This window comes from Natrix helvetica (assembly GCF_964273705.1).
Source record: "Natrix helvetica genome assembly, chromosome: 2".
NCBI classification, from domain to species: Eukaryota; Metazoa; Chordata; class Lepidosauria; order Squamata; family Natricidae; genus Natrix; species Natrix helvetica.
Genome location: NC_138552.1, coordinates 230880302 through 230902950, shown reverse-complemented (window position 1 = coordinate 230902950; position 22649 = coordinate 230880302). Strand labels below are relative to the sequence as shown.

The 22649-nt window shown below is 39.2% G+C and overlaps 1 protein-coding gene across 1 annotated transcript in view; it reads left to right on the top strand.

Annotated features, from left to right (window-relative positions):
• The first annotated feature begins 12721 nt into the window (after positions 1 to 12721).
• The window catches only part of CCDC167 (coiled-coil domain containing 167), a 30512-nt gene continuing 20584 nt past the window's right edge, over positions 12722 to 22649 (top strand). The window contains exon 1 of the mRNA XM_081942159.1: positions 12722 to 12890. Within this exon, the coding sequence (XP_081798285.1) occupies positions 12819 to 12890 (72 nt within the window). The 5' untranslated portion in view covers positions 12722 to 12818. The remainder of the gene's footprint in view (positions 12891 to 22649) is intronic.

Here is a 22649-nt window from a genome sequence, read left to right as displayed (position 1 = left end):
AGAACCAATCCACAGAGCGGTCCTGCAGGCACGTAGAGCCGATCCCGATACCTCAAAAGGTCCTCGTCAAAGGTCCACGGGGAAGTCGGCCCTACCTCTGCCCGCTGTTGTTCCACCCACTCATCGTTTCGCTGCGCATTCCGTATCAACGACCGTAAATCCACGGGTTCCTGGATTGCAGCGAAGGACTCGACGGTTCAAGGCACTGGGGATATACGTGACCTTGAAGTGGAACCGGGCAAAAAACAGAGACCACCGGATCTGGCGTTGATTCAGCTTCCGGGCTGTTGTCAAAAACTCCAAATTCCGATGGTCTGTCTGGACTTCGACCTGATGCCTGGCCCCCTCCAAGTGATGTCGCCAGGCTTCGAACGCCGCCTTGATAGCCAGCAACTCCTTCTCCCAGATGGTATAATTGCGCTCGGAAGGATTGAGTTTCCGAGAGTAATAGGCGCAAGGGAAAAGGGTGCCATCAGGGGCGTGAGCCTGCAATAACACCGCCCCCACCGCGATGTCGGACGCATCCACCTCGACTACAAAGGGGCGATGGGGATCAGGGTGTTTCAAGATCGGCTCCTTTGTAAAAGCGCGCTTCAAGTCCACGAATGCTTGTTGTTCCGTGGACCCCCAGTGAAACGGCACTTTCTTTTGCAGGAGCCGAGTGAGGGGCGCGGTCAAGAAAGCAAAGCCGGGGATGAAGGACCGGTAGTAGTTGGCAAACCCGAGGAGTCTCTGAACGTCTTTCATCCATCGAGGAGATTGCCAACTTCGTAATGACTCCACCTTGCCTAGCTCCATCGCAATTCCTTCAGGGGATATACGGTGCCCCAGGAACTCGATGGTGGTCTGCCAGAACTGACACTTCTCCAGCTTGGCAAATAAGCGATGCTTTCGAAGGCGCTGCAAGACCTGACGCAAGTGCTGTTGATGATCCTTCCGAGACGTAGAGTAGATCAAGATGTCGTCCAGGTAGATGATGACAAACTGATCCAAAAGGTCCCGAAAGATATCATTCATAAAATGTTGGAAGACAGCTGGGGCATTGGTCAACCCGAACGGCATGACCATATACTCGAAATGTCCATATCGGGTACCAAAGGCTGTCTTCCATTCGTCCCCCGCTCTGACTCGGACCAGATTGTAAGCTCCACGTAAGTCCAGTTTTGTAAACGCCGCGGCCTCCTGGAGCCGCTCCAACAACTCGGGAATCAGAGGCAACGGGTAGCGATTAGAGATCATGATGTCGTTCAAGCGCCGGTAATCGCAACAAAGTCTTAGATCCCCGGTCTTCTTTTTGACGAACAAAACCGGGGCAGACAAGGGCGAAGACGAAGGCCGGATAAAATCCCGGGCAAGGTTCTTGTCAATGAAGTCCCGCAATGCGGCCAACTCCGGTTCAGACATGGAGTATAGGCAGCCCGTCGGGAGTTTCGCATCAGGTACCAGGTCAATGGGACAGTCGTAAGGCCGGTGCAGTGGCAGTTGGTCCGCCTCCTGCTCGCTAAACACGTCCGCGAACTCCGCTAAATCCGGCGGCACTGTCACCTCGGCCGAACTGGGCACCTGAGCCGCGCAAACATGACGGGTGTGGTCCACGCATTGCAAGGACGGGAACGAGATGCGGTTCTGCGACCAGTGGATCTGGGGATCGTGCGCCCGCAGCCAAGCCAGGCCCAACACCAAGGGAAAATGCAGACCCGAAGCCACGTAAAATTGGATGGCCTCCTCATGCTCCCCGAGGATCAGGCACAAAGGCTGCGTGGCTTTCTTGATGGGCCCAGACAGAAGCACCCGACCGTCAATGGTCTCCACTCGCATCGGAGGGTCTACCGGGCACAGAGGGACATGATATTTCATGACAAACGCTGCATCCATAAAGTTCGTGGTAGCCCCGGAATCAACCAAGGCATGGGCTGGAAGTCCCTGCGGACTACCCGACAAGAGAATGTGCGCTGCAAGAATCAGATGTCGTGGAGGCCCCTCCACCTCTGTTCCGGCCTGTGCCCGACCCGAAGTCTCCCTCAGAGTGGGCCCCGCCCGTTTCCCAACACGTTGCTGAGGGGAGGCAGCAGTCCGCACAGCCCCCCTACCCTTTTTGGGGCAAACCAAAGCCAAGTGTCCAAAATCCCCACAGTAGAAACACAACCCCCCTGCACGCCGTCTGTCCATCTCCGTGCGCAACAAGCGGGGTTTGGCGGCACCCAACTCCATGGGCTCTTCTCCTGCATCTGCCAGTTGAAATTTCTGACTGACAGGATCCACAGTGTATCGCCTCTGCCAGCACAGGTGAGGCAGGCCAGTCCCATCAGAGATGGTTCTTCAAGTAACCTGGATCCATGCCATGCAGGGCTTAAAGGTGATGACCAACACCCTGATTTGTCCTTGGAAGCAAACCGGCAACCAGTGCCACTCACAAAGCAGTGGTGTAACACAATCCACTCTAGGGGCCCTAAGAACTGCATGCACCACTGTACTCTGCACCAGCTGTAGCTTCCAAATGCTCTTCAAGGATAGCCCCATGTAGAGCACATTGCAATAGTCCAACTGTGAGACAACTAGGACTTGAGTGAACAAGCACATAAATATCAAATATAGCTCTGCATGTGTGTGAAATGTATTCATAATATAGAGAATCCTAGGGCCATCAGTTCCAATTACTACTTGATCCAAAAATCCAAAATAGCCTGCAAGAGAACATACATTACCTTTCTGGGTGCTTAGTTCCATCTTCAAATTGCTCTTGTATAATTTTTTCACTCTAATATTCAGGTTGATATCTGCCTTCCTATAAAGTCAGACTATTATTTTGTATCCTTCTACATGACAGCTTTTTAAATATTTAAAGAATTTTATCATATTATTCCCCAATCTTCTCCTCTAAACCTAAACAATTTGAGTACCTCCAATCTCTAGTTTCTAGTCTCCCAATCATCTTGTTACCCTTTCTCTTGTACTTGAGCTTGAGCCCATCTCAAAATATAATGTCCAGAATTATACTCAGTAAAGAAATTTGACTGATACAGAACAAAAGTTAAATTTTTATCTTCGCTCTGTGAAAGACGTCAAATATATATCTATGGAACACCTTTGTTCTGCACTGATCAGTTTTTGAAAATGAGTTTTCTATATTACAGGATTACCATGCATACAACAAATGTCTTCATTTTAAAAATGCATTTTTATTTTTCATTACTTAAGTTATTTATATTTTATTTTTGTGACATCACCACCTTTTCACACAAATTATATGATTTTCATACTTCAAACAGCATGATGCAACTGATATAAATTTCATAGTTGTGTAATTTGCCCAATGACATCATGATACACATGCCATCATTTCAATATCAGTGTAGTTGTGGTAAATACCTACAGTAATGTCACACTTTGTTCTCTTGGAATGTCAACCTAGCCAAGCTAACTAGACTTTGAATTAGGTAGACTCAAATGTGTTAATTGTAAGAATGAGTGGAAGGTCAGAGAGTAAACAATAGATTGAATAGAAGTTGTAAATTTGCATTTGTTTCTACAGGTCTGAGTCTTTGAAGAAAAGGAACAAATATAACCGGAACCGTTTTTACAAACAGTTAGCATGATCCTGAATGTTACTAATGTACAAAGTGTCTCACTTTCCTGTTGCAGTAATGAAAGAAAATACCACTTGGTACCACTGAATCACCTGCAAAGTATGTAAATCCAGCTGACATGAGCTGTTTTTTCTTTTCTCTAAAAGGAACAGAGAGCACTCTGGGCATTTTCACATGAAAAACTATGTTAGTTTGAAAGCAGTTGCTGACTTTTGCTATTTCCAAACATTGGTTGTGTTGGAAAGCTGGGCTGATTTATTTCTTAGTAGCTGCAGCTCATGTCAAGCAACAACCAAATCTATTTTTGTTGTTGTTTGAGATGCTCTGTGGACCTTCTTCAAAATGCTATAAAGTATATGGGGTGGGAAAACACTGGCAGTGGTTGGAAGTGCTCGCTGTCTTTGGGAAAAACAACAAACTTTTCAACATGTCCAATTTCCGGAAAAACAAAATGCAGTCATTTTCTAACTCTAGCTCATGGATGCCCAACATTTTGGCTTACCTGGGCTACACTGACTGAAAAGGAACGATCTTCAGCCACATAATACAGTAAACTATAATAAAACATAATGTGGTTTTATAATATAAAATCACATAATTATGCTAAAAGTTTACAATCTTACAGGATTTCATTACAAGCTGTGCAGGGCCGTATGCAGCTCATGGCCCATGGATAGGACCCCCCCTTTCGATTAGTAGGTTTCAAGAATAGAATTCAATGACCATTTAAACAAAAAAATTCTGAAAACAAACAAACCTCAAACACTAATATTTGCAAACCTTTTGAATACAGGGAGAGACAGGAACTGCATCAGGGGTTGCAAACTAAAAGAAAAGTAAGTTTTTCATCTACATTTGCATAAATATTTTGCTTGGCTGCTTTATAGGAATGAAGATACAGCAGCAACCATTTTGAGATTGAAAAGCTGTTATGAATATTGCAGCAATAAGACAGAATAAATACTTTTAAAATTAAAGAACTTGCCTTTAATTCCAAGACCCAACAATTAAAATTTAACATCATTAGATTAAATTTCTATCTATTATTAAGATAAATGAAATAATACCATTAACTGTAACTTTTCTATTTTTACAAGCAATTAGTAAAATGGGCACATTGGAGATGTGTTCACAGAATGCTAGTTATTACTCAGGGCTAGTTATAGCAGTTTCTTCATATATTTATATGTCTTATACACAAATGTCTTCTAGCTTTAAATGAATAATGAATTCAACCATTATTCTGCCTGGGAAATGGTATTCAGAGCATTTTCCTTAGTATGGATGCAAAACGTTCAACAAAGCATGCTTCCCATCTTATTTCATCAAAGCCCCCCAGCCCTACACAACTGATGCACCTGGTTGTTTGATTTGATTGGCTTAAAACCAAGCCTTAGATATTTTCTTTCTGAATTAAGTTGTTTTGCCCAAAAGAAGTAACAGAATATGGTTTGCATGGAAATAAAACACAGAAAACCAAGGAAACTATATGGAGGCATCTACTAGAGGATTAAGATTACCAGATGAGAAGGCATTAGGGAAGAAGTGTCTTCCATGCATGGTTCTGGAAATGATGACACATCTCCAGGTGTTAGATACTAGCTACAGTTATAATGGTTTCCACCAAGGTCCTCTCTTCCTGCAGGAACAGAGGTTTAATCTCATTGGTCGAAGGATCTGACAGTTCCCTATAAAAGGGCTGCTGTCAGACTCAACCTTCGCTGGATTGTACATACTTGTTCTGTTACAATAAAGAGCTGTTGTTGCCTTTAGCCTGAGTGTGCCTTTCCATTACCGATCCAACACAAGCCTGGTCATCAATGGTATTGAAAAAGGACACATATATTCAGAAGCACAAACCAAAGAAGATATGAAATGGTCAAAATGAAAAGCAAGTGTTGTACATTGGATGTTTATGGAATAAGAAAACTTAGGTAGGCAGGAATTGAACTATTTTAAATCAGGTGTTACCTGATATGCAATTTAGGGAATGAATATACTGTATATGAACAAAGGATGACCACATGCAAGAGTAGATATTTTTTTAAAAAACATCACTAAATATGTGCTTCATTACAGCCTGATAAATGCCAAGTGTGTGTACTTTCTATAAACACATTGCAAAAATTCTATAAGAAACTGCACAAAATGTTAGATGCAGCATCAAGAAAGGACGCCGTATTATAGATGATTGAATTGCAGAAACTGGAAACATTAAAGAGTCTGAGTCACATTAAGTCACATTAAGACTAGAAAGAGTGCAGAGAAGAGCAACAAAGATGATTAGGGGACTGGAGACTAAAACATATGAAGAACAGTTGCAGGAACTGGGTATGTCTAGCTTAAGAGAAAGAAGGACTAGGGGAGACATGATAGCATTGTACCAATATCTCAGGGGTTGCCACAAAGAAGAGGGTGTCAAACTATTCTCCAAGGCACCCGAGGGTAGAACAAGAAGCAATGGGTGGAAACTAATCAAGGAGAGAAGCAACTTAGAACTGAGGAGAAATTTCCTGACAGAACAATTAATCAGTGGAACAGCTTGCCTCCAGAAGTTGTGAATGCCCCAACACTGGAAGTCTTTAAGAAGATGTTGGATCACTATTTGTCTGAAACGGTATAGGATTTCCTGCCTAGGCAGGGGGTTGGACTAGAAGACCTCCAAGGTCCCTTCCAACTCTGCTATTGTATTGTATTGTAGTGTTGTAAGATTTAAACTAAATAAATACAAAGATGCAGGAGATAATTAACAGAGTTTTATGAAGAGAATTCTTTATTGCCAACACCTGTTTCAAGCAACATAAATGCAGATTTGTATATCTGGACATCACTGGATGGACAATGTTGGAATAAATTGGAGAATATATTATTCCAATGTTGGAATAAACTGGAGTATAACAGGAAACAGAGGAGGGAATCATCCAATCCAGGGGTGGATTGCTGCCAGCGTTAATGCCGGTTCGCTTTGCTTGTACATACAAAGCTGCCTGAAGATTGTTCTGCCCATGCGCAGAACATTATAAAATGACTAAAAAACATGCCGGCAATGGCATGGGCATCTGAGAAACCAGTTTGGGGGCATGGTCAGCCTGTCATCTCTACCTGTTCAGCAATCCAGTTCCAATTTCCACTACCTGTTCACCTGAACCAGTGCAAATCGGTAGCAACCCACCTCTGATCCAATCGAATCAGCCAGGACATTTACAAATGCAAATGTCAATATGATTAGCAATTGTCAAAGACACAAATCAGAAAATTCAAGGAAATAGGTGTGCACACTATATATGACTTATGAAATATAGAATATAAAACGAGCATCCAAACAGACTCAGTATGCTTAGCTTATAAAGGAAAGTCTAAGTTGCTCTGGAAAGAAAAGAATCTCATCATGAAAAGCAAATTGGGAAAAAATATTTTCAGGATTTTAAGGAAAAAAATACCCAAGTAACTTGCAGAACAATTCTTCATTAGAATTTGGGCAAAAGGGAATATGAAAATTCTTGGGCAAATATAAGAATATATATTGAGATAAGTAAGCACAAGGAAAGATATATCAATGTTACAAACAACAGAAACCAGAAAAAAAAATGAGACATGTTTTAAAGAAGATTAGAGAAATCAGAGGAAAAATGTAAAGTTAAGATAGAAATACTCAAGAGTTTTCACAGAAGAGATCTGAGAATATACAGAAACCTTTTACAAAATGACAGATACATTTGTGGAATAAAATATATTCCTGAATCAACGCCAGTCAAACACTTAGAATAAAAAACAATATACCCTCTATCACACAGGAAAGCAGTTAAAATACAAATTGAAGACTTCAAACAGGAAAAAAGAGGCAGTTAAAGTACTAACAGCTGTATGTCAACAAATATGAAACAGGTTTATGGCCCCTAAGATTGGGAAAGCTTGTTACAAATACCTTTACAAAAGAAGGCAAATGCAAGAGAAAGTGTAAATTACCAATACATTACATTAATTGTTCATGCAAGAAAATTTTTAATTGTGAGAAGTTACTTATGGGAATGTCTGACCTAAGTGGTGTCTCCTGGTCATGTTAGATCCAGCAGGAGAGGCATGTTCCAGTTTCTATTCACAAAACGGTGTCATCCCTTTCAGTCCTGCGAGAATATGATCAGAATACCCTTTGGAGAACCATTCCCCTTAAAATCAGATTTATCCTGATCAGAATAACAGAATTGGAAGGTACCTTGTAAGTCATCTAGTCCAATCCCCACCCACCCAAGCAGGAGACCCTACACCATTTCTGACAGATGGCAGTCCAGTCTCTTCTTGAAAGCTTCCAGTGAGGAAACTCCCACAACGTCTGAAGGCAAAGTGTTCCATTGGTTGATAGTTCTCACTGTCGGAAAATTTTTCCTTATTTCTAGGTTGAATCTCTTCTTGATCAGTTTCCATTCAACTATTCCTTCTCTGGCTTTCGGGTGCTTTGGAAAATAGGTTGACCCCTCCTCTCTGTGACAGTCCCTCAAGTATTAGAACACTGCTACAGGTCCTTCTCTTTGTCACTGCGTTTTGTTTTTTGTTTTTTTGTTTTTGTTTGTTTGCCAGCTGTGCTTAAACTCTAAGACATACAGTGGACTGATCTGACTCTTATCACTAAGCTCACTATGCATGTCTACATTCTGTTCCACACATCTTTGCTTTTTGTTCGTCTGCCAAGAAGGTAGGCAGGAAAACTGCCAAAATGTAATCATTAGCTAGTAAGTTTTGTTTTCATTTTCTTTACAATAAAATGTGTTTCTTAGAATATATCTCGGGTTTATTTTTCTTAATTATGGTATACTTCAAGGAAACACCACGGTTCATCCCTCATTAAATACAATTACCCCAGGAGGGGAACAGGGCTGAATTTCCACCCTGACACTCTTCACCAGACTAGCCATGCCCAGTTCTTATAACCATTCTTCATATGTTTTAGCCTCCAATTCCCTAATCATCTTTGCTGCTCTTCTCTTTCTAGAGTCTCAACATTTTTTTTAATAGTGTGGTGACCAAAATTGGATGCAGTATTCTAGGTGTGATCTTACTAAGGCTTTATAGAGTGGTATTAGTACCTCACTTGATTGAATCTCTCTGTTAATGCAATTTAGGATTGCATTGGCTTTTTTTGGTTGCCACTTAACACTGTTGACTCATATTTATTTGGTTGTCCACTAAGACTCCAAGATCCCTCTCACAGTTATCGCTATTAAGCCTGGTTTTTCTCAATCTATATGATCCTGCTGGCCTTTCACAAGGCATTAAAATTTTGACTTTCCCATCAAGCCTGAGTCCCAGATAATGTGGCTGATTTCATTGTCTGGTTATATTGATTGTACAGTGTTTTACAGTGTTTTACAGTGTAAAATAGTCTCAACTATTTTATTCTCTCGTGTCATTTTTTAAAATCACTGGATTGTACTTTGTTCATCTTTTGTTTTGATTGTTAGCTGCCTACAGTCGTGTACGTAAGATGGGTGGCCCTTTATATTCTCTAAATGAATGAATAATATTTTACAAAGACTATAGCTATTTATGAAGAGCAAAGTTTCAGCAAGCAGATTTCAGAAAAGCCAAACTTACAGGAGACAGTTGAAACAAGATGGATAATGGAGAAAGAGGGAGAATACAGGGAGGTTTTCTATCTTTGCTTCGTTGACTGTAGCAAGGAATTTCAACATGTGACTATGCCTGCCAAATGGAATACATTAAGACTAAAGGATGTGCCAGAACTTCTGAAGTTTCCTCTGAAAAATGTTTACAAGAATTAAATTTGCAAAAATGGATTCAGAATACAGAAGAGAATAAACTCAGCTTTGTAAATCACCTAATCCAACCCGCTGCCCAGCATAGAAAGTCAACAACCATGCCCTACAAGAAAAACTTCAGCAAGGAATAATCCACTACTAGTCTGGGCAATCTGTTCAGTCCTTGACAGCTCTTATTCTCAGCAAATTCTTCCTACTATTTAGAATAGAATAGAATAGAATAGAATAGAATAGAATAGAATAGAATAGAATAGAATAGAATAGAATAGAATAGAATTCTTTATTGGCCAAATGTGATTGGACACACAAGGAATTTGTCTTTGGTGCATATGCTCTCAGTGTACATAAAAATATTTAGTTAACCTATTTGATCTAAATGTACTTTATTTTAATTTCTATCCACTGGTATTTGTCTTCCTCTTGATTGCTAAACAGAACAGGTCCTTTGCATCTAATACACTTTTAGGAATTTGTAGACCACTATCACATCACCTCCTTTGAAAAATAAAGACGCCCAGTTCTTTTAAACATTGTTCATATAGTTTGATCTTTAAACCCCTTAATGCTCTGGCAACTCTCCTCTGAATCTAATTTAGCTTCCCCATATCCATAAAAAGAAATTATAAACTAAAAAAAAATTATGTGCATGGGTTATGAAAAAAGACAAGGAAATACAGCTAAATCTCATTTACATTAACACAATGTTTCTCAACTTTGGTAATATCAAGATGTGTGGACTTCAACTTGCAATTTCACAGAAACTACTTTGTGCAAGCCATGATATTGTTACCAACACTATCCCTGGCCAGTTGAGAAACACTGCATAACACCATTCTCTACAAAACACCACACCACTTATTTTCAAGATCCACTCCTTATACCATCAAATAATGGTCTAGCTCTCCCAAGCAGAACTTCTCATTTCCTCCATAATCTTCAATAATTATTATAATTACAGTTTTTGAATTATTCCTTTTCCATCTATAAATGAATTGGCATACTTAAATAGACCTTTTTCTAAGCAGCTATTCATGTAAATCACCATTCTGATGTATTCTTAAATCTCCAAATAGCCCAATCACCTTTTGTAGTTTCTCATTTTATTCCCACTCATTCATATCACCTATTTTTCGTCCCACTCATTCAGATCACATTATTTGTTCATAATTTATCCTTATTTCTTTCATTATCACTAGAAACTGGACTGCAACATGCACATATCATCAACCTATGAATCATATTTTCGTATCCAATATCAATTCATACCTTCTGACATATATTTGGTCCTTTTTATCTTAATTAAATCTATACATTAACTTTCCAATATATATATATATATATATTCATCAATTATATCACAACATCAAACAACTTTCGTTCAGTTCTATTATAGACTTCCCCTTTCTCTTAGTTTCACATAACAATGTTTGTTTCTTTCATGAATTTGTTAATCCATGCTCTTTACCATGTGCTTCTCTTATATTCAAGTTGTCATCTTCCATAAACCAGGGTTGTCCCCAGATAGACTTAGATATTGGTTCTCTTTCATCCATTGTTTTGCTGAATCAAGGCTTTTACATAATATATTCTGATAAGAGAAATGTGGACTTGATTACCAACTTCATTCTTACTGTGGCCATATGCAGCATTCCCTACTAATGTTAAGGACAATATTGAAAAACTGTACAAAAGAGATGGTTTGCACCCATCCAATAAAGGGACTGAGTTACTTGGCATTAAATTCACAGATTTTCTGGATAAACATTTAATCTGAACAGCGGGGACAGAGAATTAATTGATACAGAATATTTCTATCCCCAGCAATCTAAAATTCATAGGGTTATCAGTGCATGTAACACAGATGTTTGTGCGGGTAAAATTATCACTCCCGCTGTCAAGCAAAACCAAGCATTTAATAGTGAGTGCCATACTTCACAGTTCTAAGTTGCTTCTCTCCTTGATTAGTTTCCACCCATTGCTTCTTGTCCTGCCTTCAGGTTGTGGAAAGTTATCACCCAGCCCCCTCCCAGAAAAATGAAATAACCTAGGAAATATTGAAAAGGCAGAATATTACATTTCCCTGGATGTGAAAAGGAAGAAACATGTTTAAAGAGAGAATAGCTCCTTGTAGCTTCCTGCCTCCACCCACTTTGTCAATGGGCCATTAAGGTGGCCAAGCCACTCCCTTTACATAATAAAGAGTTCTCCCCTTCAGCTCCAGGGGGATGGGAATGAAGGCATGATAATATTGGCCCTTTACCCAACTCGCCACATGGCATCTGAGAACTCAACCAAACCTGGATTCAAAACACAACTTAGAGAGTTTCCCCTGCATGGCCCCATGGGAGTCTGACAACCAATCAGAAGATAAGCTCAAGATCAAAGGCCAGAGAGGGCATAAAACCAGGGACTCTCAATCCTCCCTTCTCTTTTTCTTCCCCAACATTGAAGCATGTGATCACCTTTTCTGTTCAGGACTCAAGCCATGTGGTCCTGTCTACCATTAAAACCATCTTTCCAAGCAGCCTCCATGTCTCCAGTGTCTTTTTCCACCCTTGGAGCCGAACCCAGAAGGACATCTCTTTCAACGGAACTAAGGAGAAATTTCCTTACAGTTAGAACAATTAATCAGTGGAACAACTTGCCTCCAGAATCTGTGAATGCTCCAACACTGGAAATGTTTAAGATATTGGATAACCATTTGTCTGAAGTGGTGTAGGGTTTCCTGCCTAGACAGGATGTTGGACTAAATACCTGCAAGGTCCCTTCCAACTCTGTTATTCTGTTTTGGCCTGTTCTGTTCTATTTCCAGTTTAAATATATATATTTGGGAGCAACGCAAAGGAATATGTTTCTCACGATCTAATCACATTTGAAAAATTCTTTTGCAGGCTATATAAAACTTATAATGTATCCTAATGATTACCCCGTGTTCCACAATTTAAAGGACAGTCGACCACAATAGTAGCACTTCATAATTACAGCTTGGCAAAAAAGTATCCCGCAAGGCTTCTAAAAGCTTTCCGATTTAAAGAGCCACCAACGGGACCCCAATGGGGGAAATCGGGAGGAGACGCCAACTAAATAATAACAAAAACGATAACAAAAATGCACACGCACACACCCCGATGGGTTTTGTAATTATTTTATTTTCAAGCGATTTAAATGCAAAAGGGGGGGGGGAGGCTACACAACATCAACGATTGACTAACACACCCAGTAGCTTTACAAACGCCTTTCTCAAATCTTGATGCTTCTGTGGGACAGCCAGAAAAACGACCCGTGGCCACGCCCCTCGAACATAGCGGGGCCCGGGCAAAATAGAGAGGGCAGCGGTCGCCCGTGACAAAGATGGCTGCGGCGGTTGTCAAGCCTAGGCTTCCCTCCCCCGACGGGATCCTACGTCAGCACCTGGCGTCCGAAAAGACCCGACCAAGAGAGGAACGACGTCGTCCACATGAGCCAACTCGGACCGCGCGGAGGAAGGAAAATGGTTGAGAAAGCGGAGGGTTTGAGCATAGCTCAGCAGGTGAGGAGTGCGGCACGCTGCCTTGGCAACTAAACGACGACCCCGGGGAGGCACGGAACAAAGATGGAGGACTTGGCTGAGGCCTCGTTAAGGGATCAATGAGGGGAGGTGGTGAATTGTGTACCCAAAGGCCTGAAAGGACCACAAAGGTCGGGGGAAGAGAGGCCCTGTGAGAAGGAGCTGCGGGGTATTGCGTGTATAGGTGTGTAAGAGCTGGGGAAACCTGCCACAACTCACCCTGCCACATCACCCAATCTTTCTTGAGAGCTGAAATCAAATGTCGTGACTCAAATGAAGTATTTGAATAACAACGAAATGTATGTGATTTTTCTCCCCCAGATTTTATCTTCCCTACTTTTTAAAGAAAGAAAAGCCTGGAGTATAAAACAAATTTAGCCCTTTGGATAACCCAGCTTGATATGTCAAATTTACAGCAGTAGTCCCAGGGCTCTTTTTTTAAAAAAAGAAAAGAAATCTTTTCCTTTTAAAGAAAAGATTGGACAAGCATTTATCTGAAATGGTGTAGGCAGGGTTTCCTGCCTGAGCAGGGGGGTGGACTAGAAGACCTCCAAGGTTCCTTCCAACTCTCTTATTCTGTTCTTATTAGTCTCTTTATAGATGAGCAGATTGAAGAATAACGGAATTTTCACACACACACACACACCCTTTGGGAAGGGTGAGTTAAAACAAAAAACAAAAAGACTAATACAAGACTCCTCCTTCTGGACTCAGCCAGCAAAACACACTTAACTCATTCACACTGCAACTCATGCCAACGAAAGTAAGCCAAGTAGTATAGGGTAGCGTCTAATACCTTCCTATTTCATCTGCTGTTTGAAAAGGAGGCATTATCTTCATTTTGAAATGGATAATTCTTTTTTAAATAACACATTCAAAACAGTTTCTAAAAAAAAAATGTGCAACACAATAAAAACAGTTTAAAGCCATAATATGAATGAAGAATAAAACAAGTCGGCACAGATACTTGGAAGATAAAACAAGGATTCCATTTATCTATCCCAACAGGAATAGGTAATTAATCAATTTTATGAAATTAGATTGCCTATCCTGTGGCTTCCTGTGACTTGATTTTGGCTCACCTTATCCTCAACCAGGATAACCATTTGTCATGCTTGTAGTTGAACAATACTTAGAGGACCATTTAATTTCTACATACTGTGGTCACTATAAATTGGAGGTTATAATTCAGTGCAATGGCTTCGATTTAAACTTAATGGGGTTTATTTTTGTTTAAACACAACATTACAGAAGATATAACATCCTTATTAGTTTGTGACCTTCTGGCATTTGTTTCCTGCACTACTGTATTACTTTAATTGATGGTGTTAAAGTAGGAGAATAAAACACTGTCTTGGTAAAAATTGCAGAGCGTAGGAATTAGCTACCATTTTGGGTGGGAATCAAGAAGTCCAGCTTAGTTCTGATAATGATGCAATGTTACCTATTGGACATACTGAGCAACCCACTTTGGAAAAATGGCAAATGAATTCCTCTAATCTGCATGTGATGAACCCAAAGAGGAACATAATTGATATTTGCATAGCATGGATATCAGAATAAACTATTTGGTTTCAGATTATAGCAGGGGAGAGGTATCTTTTTTATTTCTTCTTCCATGCTAAGCATTTCTGAAAATCATCAAAAAAATAATTAGGTCCTTTCTATCTGATCTCCCAGTTGTTTATTTCTATTCTATAAGAAGCATTATAGTCTATTTCACCATTTTGGGATAGTAAAATAGGGATTAAATATGTTAGCCTATGGGAATTAGCATGGCTTGTAAAATTATTTCATTAGTTACCATTTTTGTATAAATTTATATTTTATTCAGTTTTAAAAAATAAAGTTTAGTTTAGAACCCATGCAAATATTACTCTCTTTTTTGTTATAATAATGAGCATGCAATTTTACTATTTTTTGTTTGGTCTGAAAAGAATATTTGATTATAGAACTTTATATGGGGGCATATAGGAGGAGAATTGACAAGAGCTTCCTCGGCATTCTTTCCCAGCTACTTAAACCATTTGCTTTTATTTCCATATTTCCTTTGTATACTCAAGTGTTAAATGTCTATGCGTGTCTGAGACAAGGATGGAAATAAAATGTGGGTTCCTATGCATTATTTCTTGTGTGGAGGTTGTGTCAATATCAAAATATGTGGGGCTCTCTGTTAACTTTTCTTTCCTTGCTATGTTTGTTTTGATCACCATTTCTTCCTCCCAACCTTGGCTTTCAGGGTGTACAAAAAGTTTTGTAAATCGGATGATTCTGCTTTTTCCACACTTCCAGCAACCATTCCCACTATTACACTTACAGTTTCAGGAGTCAACTCACTGGCACCCCTATACTGTGTTGTAAAACCTTCACCTGGCTGCTGCATTTCTTTTGAGCTTTTAAAAACTTGCCTAAATGAGAGGCAGTGATATGTTGATTTAATCAAAAGAACTTGCTGATCTGAGCAGAGCTACCAAATGTTCACAAATGGGAAATCCTGGAATGAGAATGTAAGGTTTCAAGCTTCACTAATGAAAGTGACACAGCCTGTTTTGCAGTAGCTTTAGTTCTCAATAATACCGGCAAATGTTTTCCTTTGTTGCATAGAAATCTTGTTTAAATCATTGTACAAACTGTTTTTTATGAAATGTTTCCATCACCAGTATCCTGCCGATACAATAGTGTGAATTCTAATTCCTAGAGCAGTTTGCACCTACTGGTAAAAAGTATGTCTATATGAACAATTTATTAAACACATCATAAATATTAAGAGTGGAATCTGTATAAACAAAAAGCTTTTAGGAATCTGAACATGTCTAATCAATTCCCAATGAACTATCAGAGTAATTTTTAGTTCATGCATCCAGAAAATTATATCTCACAGCAATCCCAGAATCATCATTCCCCCTAATAGCAAGCTTGATAGCTTCATTGAATTAGAATGTTGGTTTGAAATGTACAAAAATAAATCTTTTTTAAAAAGCAGCCTAACCAACAGCCAACCTTTTCCAATCTAATGTTCTCAGTATGTTTGAGCTACAGTTTTCATCATTCCTAGACACCACATTCAGTGGTTCGGGATGATGGCAGATGATACCTTGGAAAAACATCTTCCAATGTAATGAAATTGTGAAAGTTGTCGCCACATCATTCCTGAAATCAATTTAATGTAGTATCCCTGATTAAATTCAGAAAAGGAGTTTTGTAATATACAGAAGCACAAATGAAACACCTTTCTACAACTCATTAAAAGAGCTGTATCTTTCATGAATTGTGGGGATGCAGTAATGATTTATTCACCCATAAATTATTCTTCAACTAATGTATTCATCAAGGTATCATTTGATGTCTACATCAGAGGGATTCTTCTGCTTTCAAGGGACTCCCACTCACTCTTTAATGCCAGTGTATGTTTGCACTGACCTAAAAAAAATGCATTACTTTTTTCCTGGGTAATGTCCAGTTGTAGTGGACATCAGCTTTTACAAAACCCAAACCACCATATACTGTATATTAGCCTTACTAATGGCAATATGGTGGTACGTCAATGTGAAGGGTGCCAATTTGGCATCATTCAAATTATGCTGTTATTTTGACAAAATTTTAAGATTTTTTTGGAAAGGGTATGATCCCTATTTGCTCATTAACAATACTTTGGACAAAGGTATTACTAAATGCAATGAAATGTATATCAGTGAAACAAAAATATGAATAATACAATTGGAAATGGGCTGTTATATGTTGGCAATATAGCATTTTGACTCAAAATGCATGATTGTTTTGGTATCTTCTACTGAGAGTAACATTTAGCAATTTTCCCTATTGTTATTAGACCTACCAAGGCCTCTTTTGAGTACAGAAGTACAGCACACATTTCTCAGCAGATGGCTTCAATTAAACAAGTAAAGGGAAGGCAAAAAAAAATTAAAAATCTAAATTTGTAACAGGAATCCATTTTCCTCCCTGCTTTTACTTCTGCTTTTTGTGAGCCCCCACCCCAGTTATCCTTTTGCTGAATTTTAAATTGTTGCCTTCTTAGGACAGTTGTATCTTCTTTTGTACTCTAAATAAACTCTCTGTGTGTTGTACGTCTACATAAATAGTAATAACTGACATTCTCAACTTTTGCCACAATTTCCCTATAAACATGAATATATGTTTATTTCAAATGTTTATACTGATTTTTATGGCTATACTGTAAGATACTATCTGTATGAAAAATACTTCACCACAGTCATAAAGTCAACTAGATATTGAAGTATTGTAACATTATTCACATGACGTGGATAAGAGAAGGTTAAATAAGCATCTCAAATAAACTCCCTGATGGAATTGATCAAGCATTTAAACCTGAGTGGACTAAATTTAACTCCAAACATACCTGGGCTAGACAATCAACTCCCCTGTATTGTGTGAACTACTTACTAGAGGGTTGACTGCCCCTTCCAATGACTTTGACTAGAAAAAAGTTGTGAACAGGAGGACTATCTAAGTCCTCCACCTCAGTGGTGGTTGTTTTCGTTTCTGCTCTTTCCAATAGCAACATAGGGAAAAAGTGAAATAGAGGGGAATAAACAGGAGTGTATTCACCAATCTCAATTTAGACAGCACCAATGTCCCTGGGGACAAACTTCTTTTTCATGATCTGAGACGAATAAGAATGACTAGATATCCACAATTATTTCCTGCTCAAACACAAATATGAGTAAATTCTGGTATATTATTGCGTGTTTCAACTCTCCAGTACTTTAGAAGAGAGTAAACATATTAATTTATGTCATGTAATTATTGTGTGATTATCACATTTGATGTACATAGTCAAATTAACATGCATTGTGTCCTATGGAACGTCTCGCCTGTCCTTGATCCAATCTAAAATTGCTGTCCTTCAACAAAGAAATTATAAATTCCCAATTCTTTCCCAAGATATTTTCCTTTAGTGTTAAATGTATGTGATTGTCATTACAGGATTTGATATTTTAAGTTAGTTCAGTTGTTCTATTGTCCTAACAAAAAGTAATACATTTGAATGAAATACATTAATGCTTTTCTTATAAATGAATGACAGTATAGAGAACTAAATCTTCACTATCCTGGACAGATAACTTATTTTATATATGCTTAAGTTTCACAATTCCATAAAGGCAAAGCTATGTTTTCAGTAAAAAAAAATCTTCCTTTTTCAAGGAACTGGTTTAATAATACATTGTATATCTGGTGTATTGGTGTATAAGTCACAAAGGTATATGTTGGAGGGGATTTTTTATTTTTTATTTTTTTGGTGCATTCAAGTCAGTCTTGACTCCTGGTGACTGCCTGAACAAGTCCCTGCAGGTTTTCAGGTAAGACTTTACACATGGTTTGCTATTGCCTCTTTCCCAGGACTGTGACAGAATGACTGGTCCAAGAGCGCTCAGTTAGCATTGTACCTAAAGTGGAAATAGAATTCACCGTCTCTCAGTTTCTAGCCTGATATTTTAATCTCTACACCAGGGGTGTCAAACCCTACCCACTCCACCCCTGTTTTTTCCTTTACTGGCTTTGGACAGATCCTTTAATTGTCTTAATTTTATATGAAAGCAAATTCTTCACATTAGTCTTTGTCTATAGATAGTGATCATTTGTTTATTTAATGTACTACCAAAATCCTAGAACCAATGAAAATACACATTCATAAAAGACATCAAAACAAATGGCTAAAACAACACAGCATAACAGAAGTAAGAATAAAATCCCAATAGTAATTATATAGTTACGTGATAGTGCCAACCCATCATTGCCAACATCATCTTACAAAGACACTGCTTTGACAGCTTTATGGTAAGCTATCGGAGTTCATGCTAGTCTGACTTCTGGTGAAAGACTATTCCACACAGTGGGACCAACAGAGAATATCATCATTTCTAGCTCCCCACTCAAAGTTTGGGTATCCTCAGCATTCTAACCACAAATGAAGTGGATAGGTTGGTTTTGCCTGAAATGTAAGTCCTCATTTAATGACCACGATTGGGAAAGGCAGTTCTATTGGTGGTAATAGTGGTCACTAAGTGGGGTTCTCTGCTTTCCATTTCTCCACTTTCCTAAACCTTTCGAATGTTCACCCTGGCACTGGAATAATTAGTATGGGATTAATCTTTGTATTTACATTCTTTGGAGAGGAAGGGATTACAAAAGAGTAAGTAGACATACAGTGGAGAATGCACTGGCTTTGGCAGCCTGTGCAAACAGCTGATGTATTCCCCATTGTGTGCCTGCTTTCTAACTTATTCCTTCCTCTCCAGTCTCTATTCTTCAGAAAGGGGGAATAGGAAACGAGCAAACCTTCCTGTGCCTGACCCAGTTTTTTCCTCTTCCATCATATCCCCAAGAGCACAAGGGATGACCATTGTGTGCCTGATTTCTCTTACAATCTCTTCCTCTCCAATCTCTCTGCTCTGCAAAGGGGAAAAATAATGGGTCAGGCCCCAGACAATACATAGTGACTGTAATGATGAAATTGTTCCCAGAAGCCTATTGTGTTCCATGGCTGTAATGGCTCTCATACACCATTCAATTCAATGGTGAAGAAAGTAAGGTTCTACATTTAGGCAAGAAAAAGCAAATGCACAGGAATACTATAGGTGGTAACTGGTTCAATAGTAGTAATTGTGGGAGGGATCTTGGAGTCCTAGTGGACAATCACTTAAACATGAGCCAGCAGTGTGCTGCAGCTGCCAAAAAAGCCAACCCAGTTCTAGGCTGCATTAACAGAAGGATAGAATCAAGATTACATGAAATGTTACTACCACTCTATAATGACTTGGTAAGGCTACATTTGAAATGCTGCATCCAGTTTTGGTCTCCACTATATTAAAAAAATGTTGAGAGTCTAGAAAGTGTATAGAGAAGAGCAACAAAGATGATTAGGGGACTGGGAGCTAAAAGAATAGGATTGCCAACATGATCACCAACGTCTGATGATAGATATGGCACAAAAAGAAGAAGAAGGGCTAAAACTTATATAAAATGGTTGCTGGAATTCGGTATGTCTAGTTTAATGAAAAGAAGGAGTAGGGGAGACATAACAGTGTTCCAATATTTCAGGGGTTGCCCTAAAAAAGAGGGAGGCAAGCTATTCTCCAAGCACCTGAGAGTAGGACAAGAAGCAATGGATGGAAACTAACCAAGGAGAGAAGCAACATAGAACTAAGGAAAAATTTCCTAACAGAACAATTAATCAGTGGAATGATTTACCTCCAGAATTGGTGGGTGCTCCAGCACTGGAAGCTTTTTAGAAGAAATTGGACAACCATTTGTTTAAAATGGTATTGTGATGGCAAACCTATGGCCCTCTGCGGGCACGCGAGTCGTCACCCCAGCTCAGTTCTACCATTCATGCATGCGCGCCTCCCACCAGCCAGCTGATTTTTAGGTCTCTGCCATGCATGTGGGGGGGCGCCCGGGGGCATCACGTGCACATGTATGGGGCGGAGTGCATGGGAGGGGTGCTTTGCATTATGGGTTTGTTTGCACAAATGCACGCTTTTGGCACTCAGCGCCAAAAAGGTTAGAGGTCACTGGTAAAGTGTTTCCTGCCTGAGCAGGCGGTTAGGCTACAAGACCTCCAGAGTCCTTTCCAACTCTCTTATTCTGTTTTACCACCAGGTGGACAGCTGCCCTCTGCCCCAATTGCAGCTTCCAAGAAGCCTTCAAATGGACTAGTGTTTATTTTTATTTATTTATTTGTATCCCACCTTTATTTTTAAAAATAACTGAAGGTGGCAAACATATCCAACACACTTCCCTCTTTCTATTTCCCCTACAAGAACAACCTTGTGAGGTGGATTGTGCTGAGAGAGAGTGACTGGTGCACAGTCTTCAGCTGGGTTTCATGGCGAAGGTATCCCCAGGTAGAGCACATCGCAGTGGTCTGGCCTAGTGATGGGAGGGGTGGGGGTCAAACATGTTTAAGTGAGATATAGAAGTGTGACAAATGATGTTATTCCTTCTCACTTTATCTTGTGCCTTTCCAACATCCAAGCAATCCATACATTGTGATAGACTAGTTAACAACGGGAATATGAGGGAAAGCTGCCAGAAAAGGACATGGGCAAATATACTTAAGAGAAAAGCAGTTTAATTTGTCTTTTCAGAGGGTCAGAAGGTATGTGGCCTCATTATTTAATACCTTTAGATGTCAGAAAATGTGTGATGTAAAACTAAATGTCAGGTTCTTCATTAAAGAACACATAAAAGCATGAGGGGTTGCAATTTCTTTTATTTATTATTTTATTGCTTTTAAAATGCTGACAGAGAAATGGGGGGAAACCCACAAAGATAAAAATACATGCATTGTCAAAGAAAACACAGTGTTTTTAAGTGAAAAAAAGACAAAAGAATATATATATATATATATATATATATATATATATATATATATATATATATATATATATATATATATATATATATATATATATATATATATATCATTTTAGCTGTAAATAGTTACAATTCTGCACATGGTTATCTAATGCAATTAGTCAAGCCCATATCTATTTCTAATGCATTTATATAGTCATATATTAGCCTGTAATTTGCATAACTGAGTCCCATATTTTATTATATTTTTCCATACAAAGTGTACATCTGTAGGCAACCCAGTCATAGGTGGCAAACGCAATCAATCCATTGGGTGAATGAGGCCATAGATTTATCTTTCCAGTCTTGGAATAACAATATTTTTAGTTGTGGTAAGGGCATGGATAAATCCATTTACATTTTCCAGTTGTCAGATTCCATGTTCTAGATACATAGTTCAACGGATATTATCATCTGAACATTTTAGCTTTTGTCACACAATTCTATTTATATAATTTAATACTTTGTCCCAGAACTTACATTCTTTGGAGAGGAAGGGATTACAAAAGAGTAAGTAGACATACAGTGGAGAATGCACTGGCTTTGGCAGCCTGTGCAAACAGCTGATGTATTCCCCATTGTGTGCCTGCTTTCTAACTTATTCCTTCCTCTCCAGTCTCTATTCTTCAGAAAGGGGGAATAGGAAACGAGCAAACCTTCCTGTGCCTGACCCAGTTTTTTCCTCTTCCATCATATCCCCAAGAGCACAAGGGATGACCATTGTGTGCCTGATTTCTCTTACAATCTCTTCCTCTCCAATCTCTCTGCTCTGCAAAGGGGAAAAATAATGGGTCAGGCCCCAGACAATACATAGTGACTGTAATGATGAAATTGTTCCCAGAAGCCTATTGTGTTCCATGGCTGTAATGGCTCTCATACACCATTCAATTCAATGGTGAAGAAAGTAAGGTTCTACATTTAGGCAAGAAAAAGCAAATGCACAGGAATACTATAGGTGGTAACTGGTTCAATAGTAGTAATTGTGGGAGGGATCTTGGAGTCCTAGTGGACAATCACTTAAACATGAGCCAGCAGTGTGCTGCAGCTGCCAAAAAAGCCAACCCAGTTCTAGGCTGCATTAACAGAAGGATAGAATCAAGATTACATGAAATGTTACTACCACTCTATAATGACTTGGTAAGGCTACATTTGAAATGCTGCATCCAGTTTTGGTCTCCACTATATTAAAAAAATGTTGAGAGTCTAGAAAGTGTATAGAGAAGAGCAACAAAGATGATTAGGGGACTGGGAGCTAAAAGAATAGGATTGCCAACATGATCACCAACGTCTGATGATAGATATGGCACAAAAAGAAGAAGAAGGGCTAAAACTTATATAAAATGG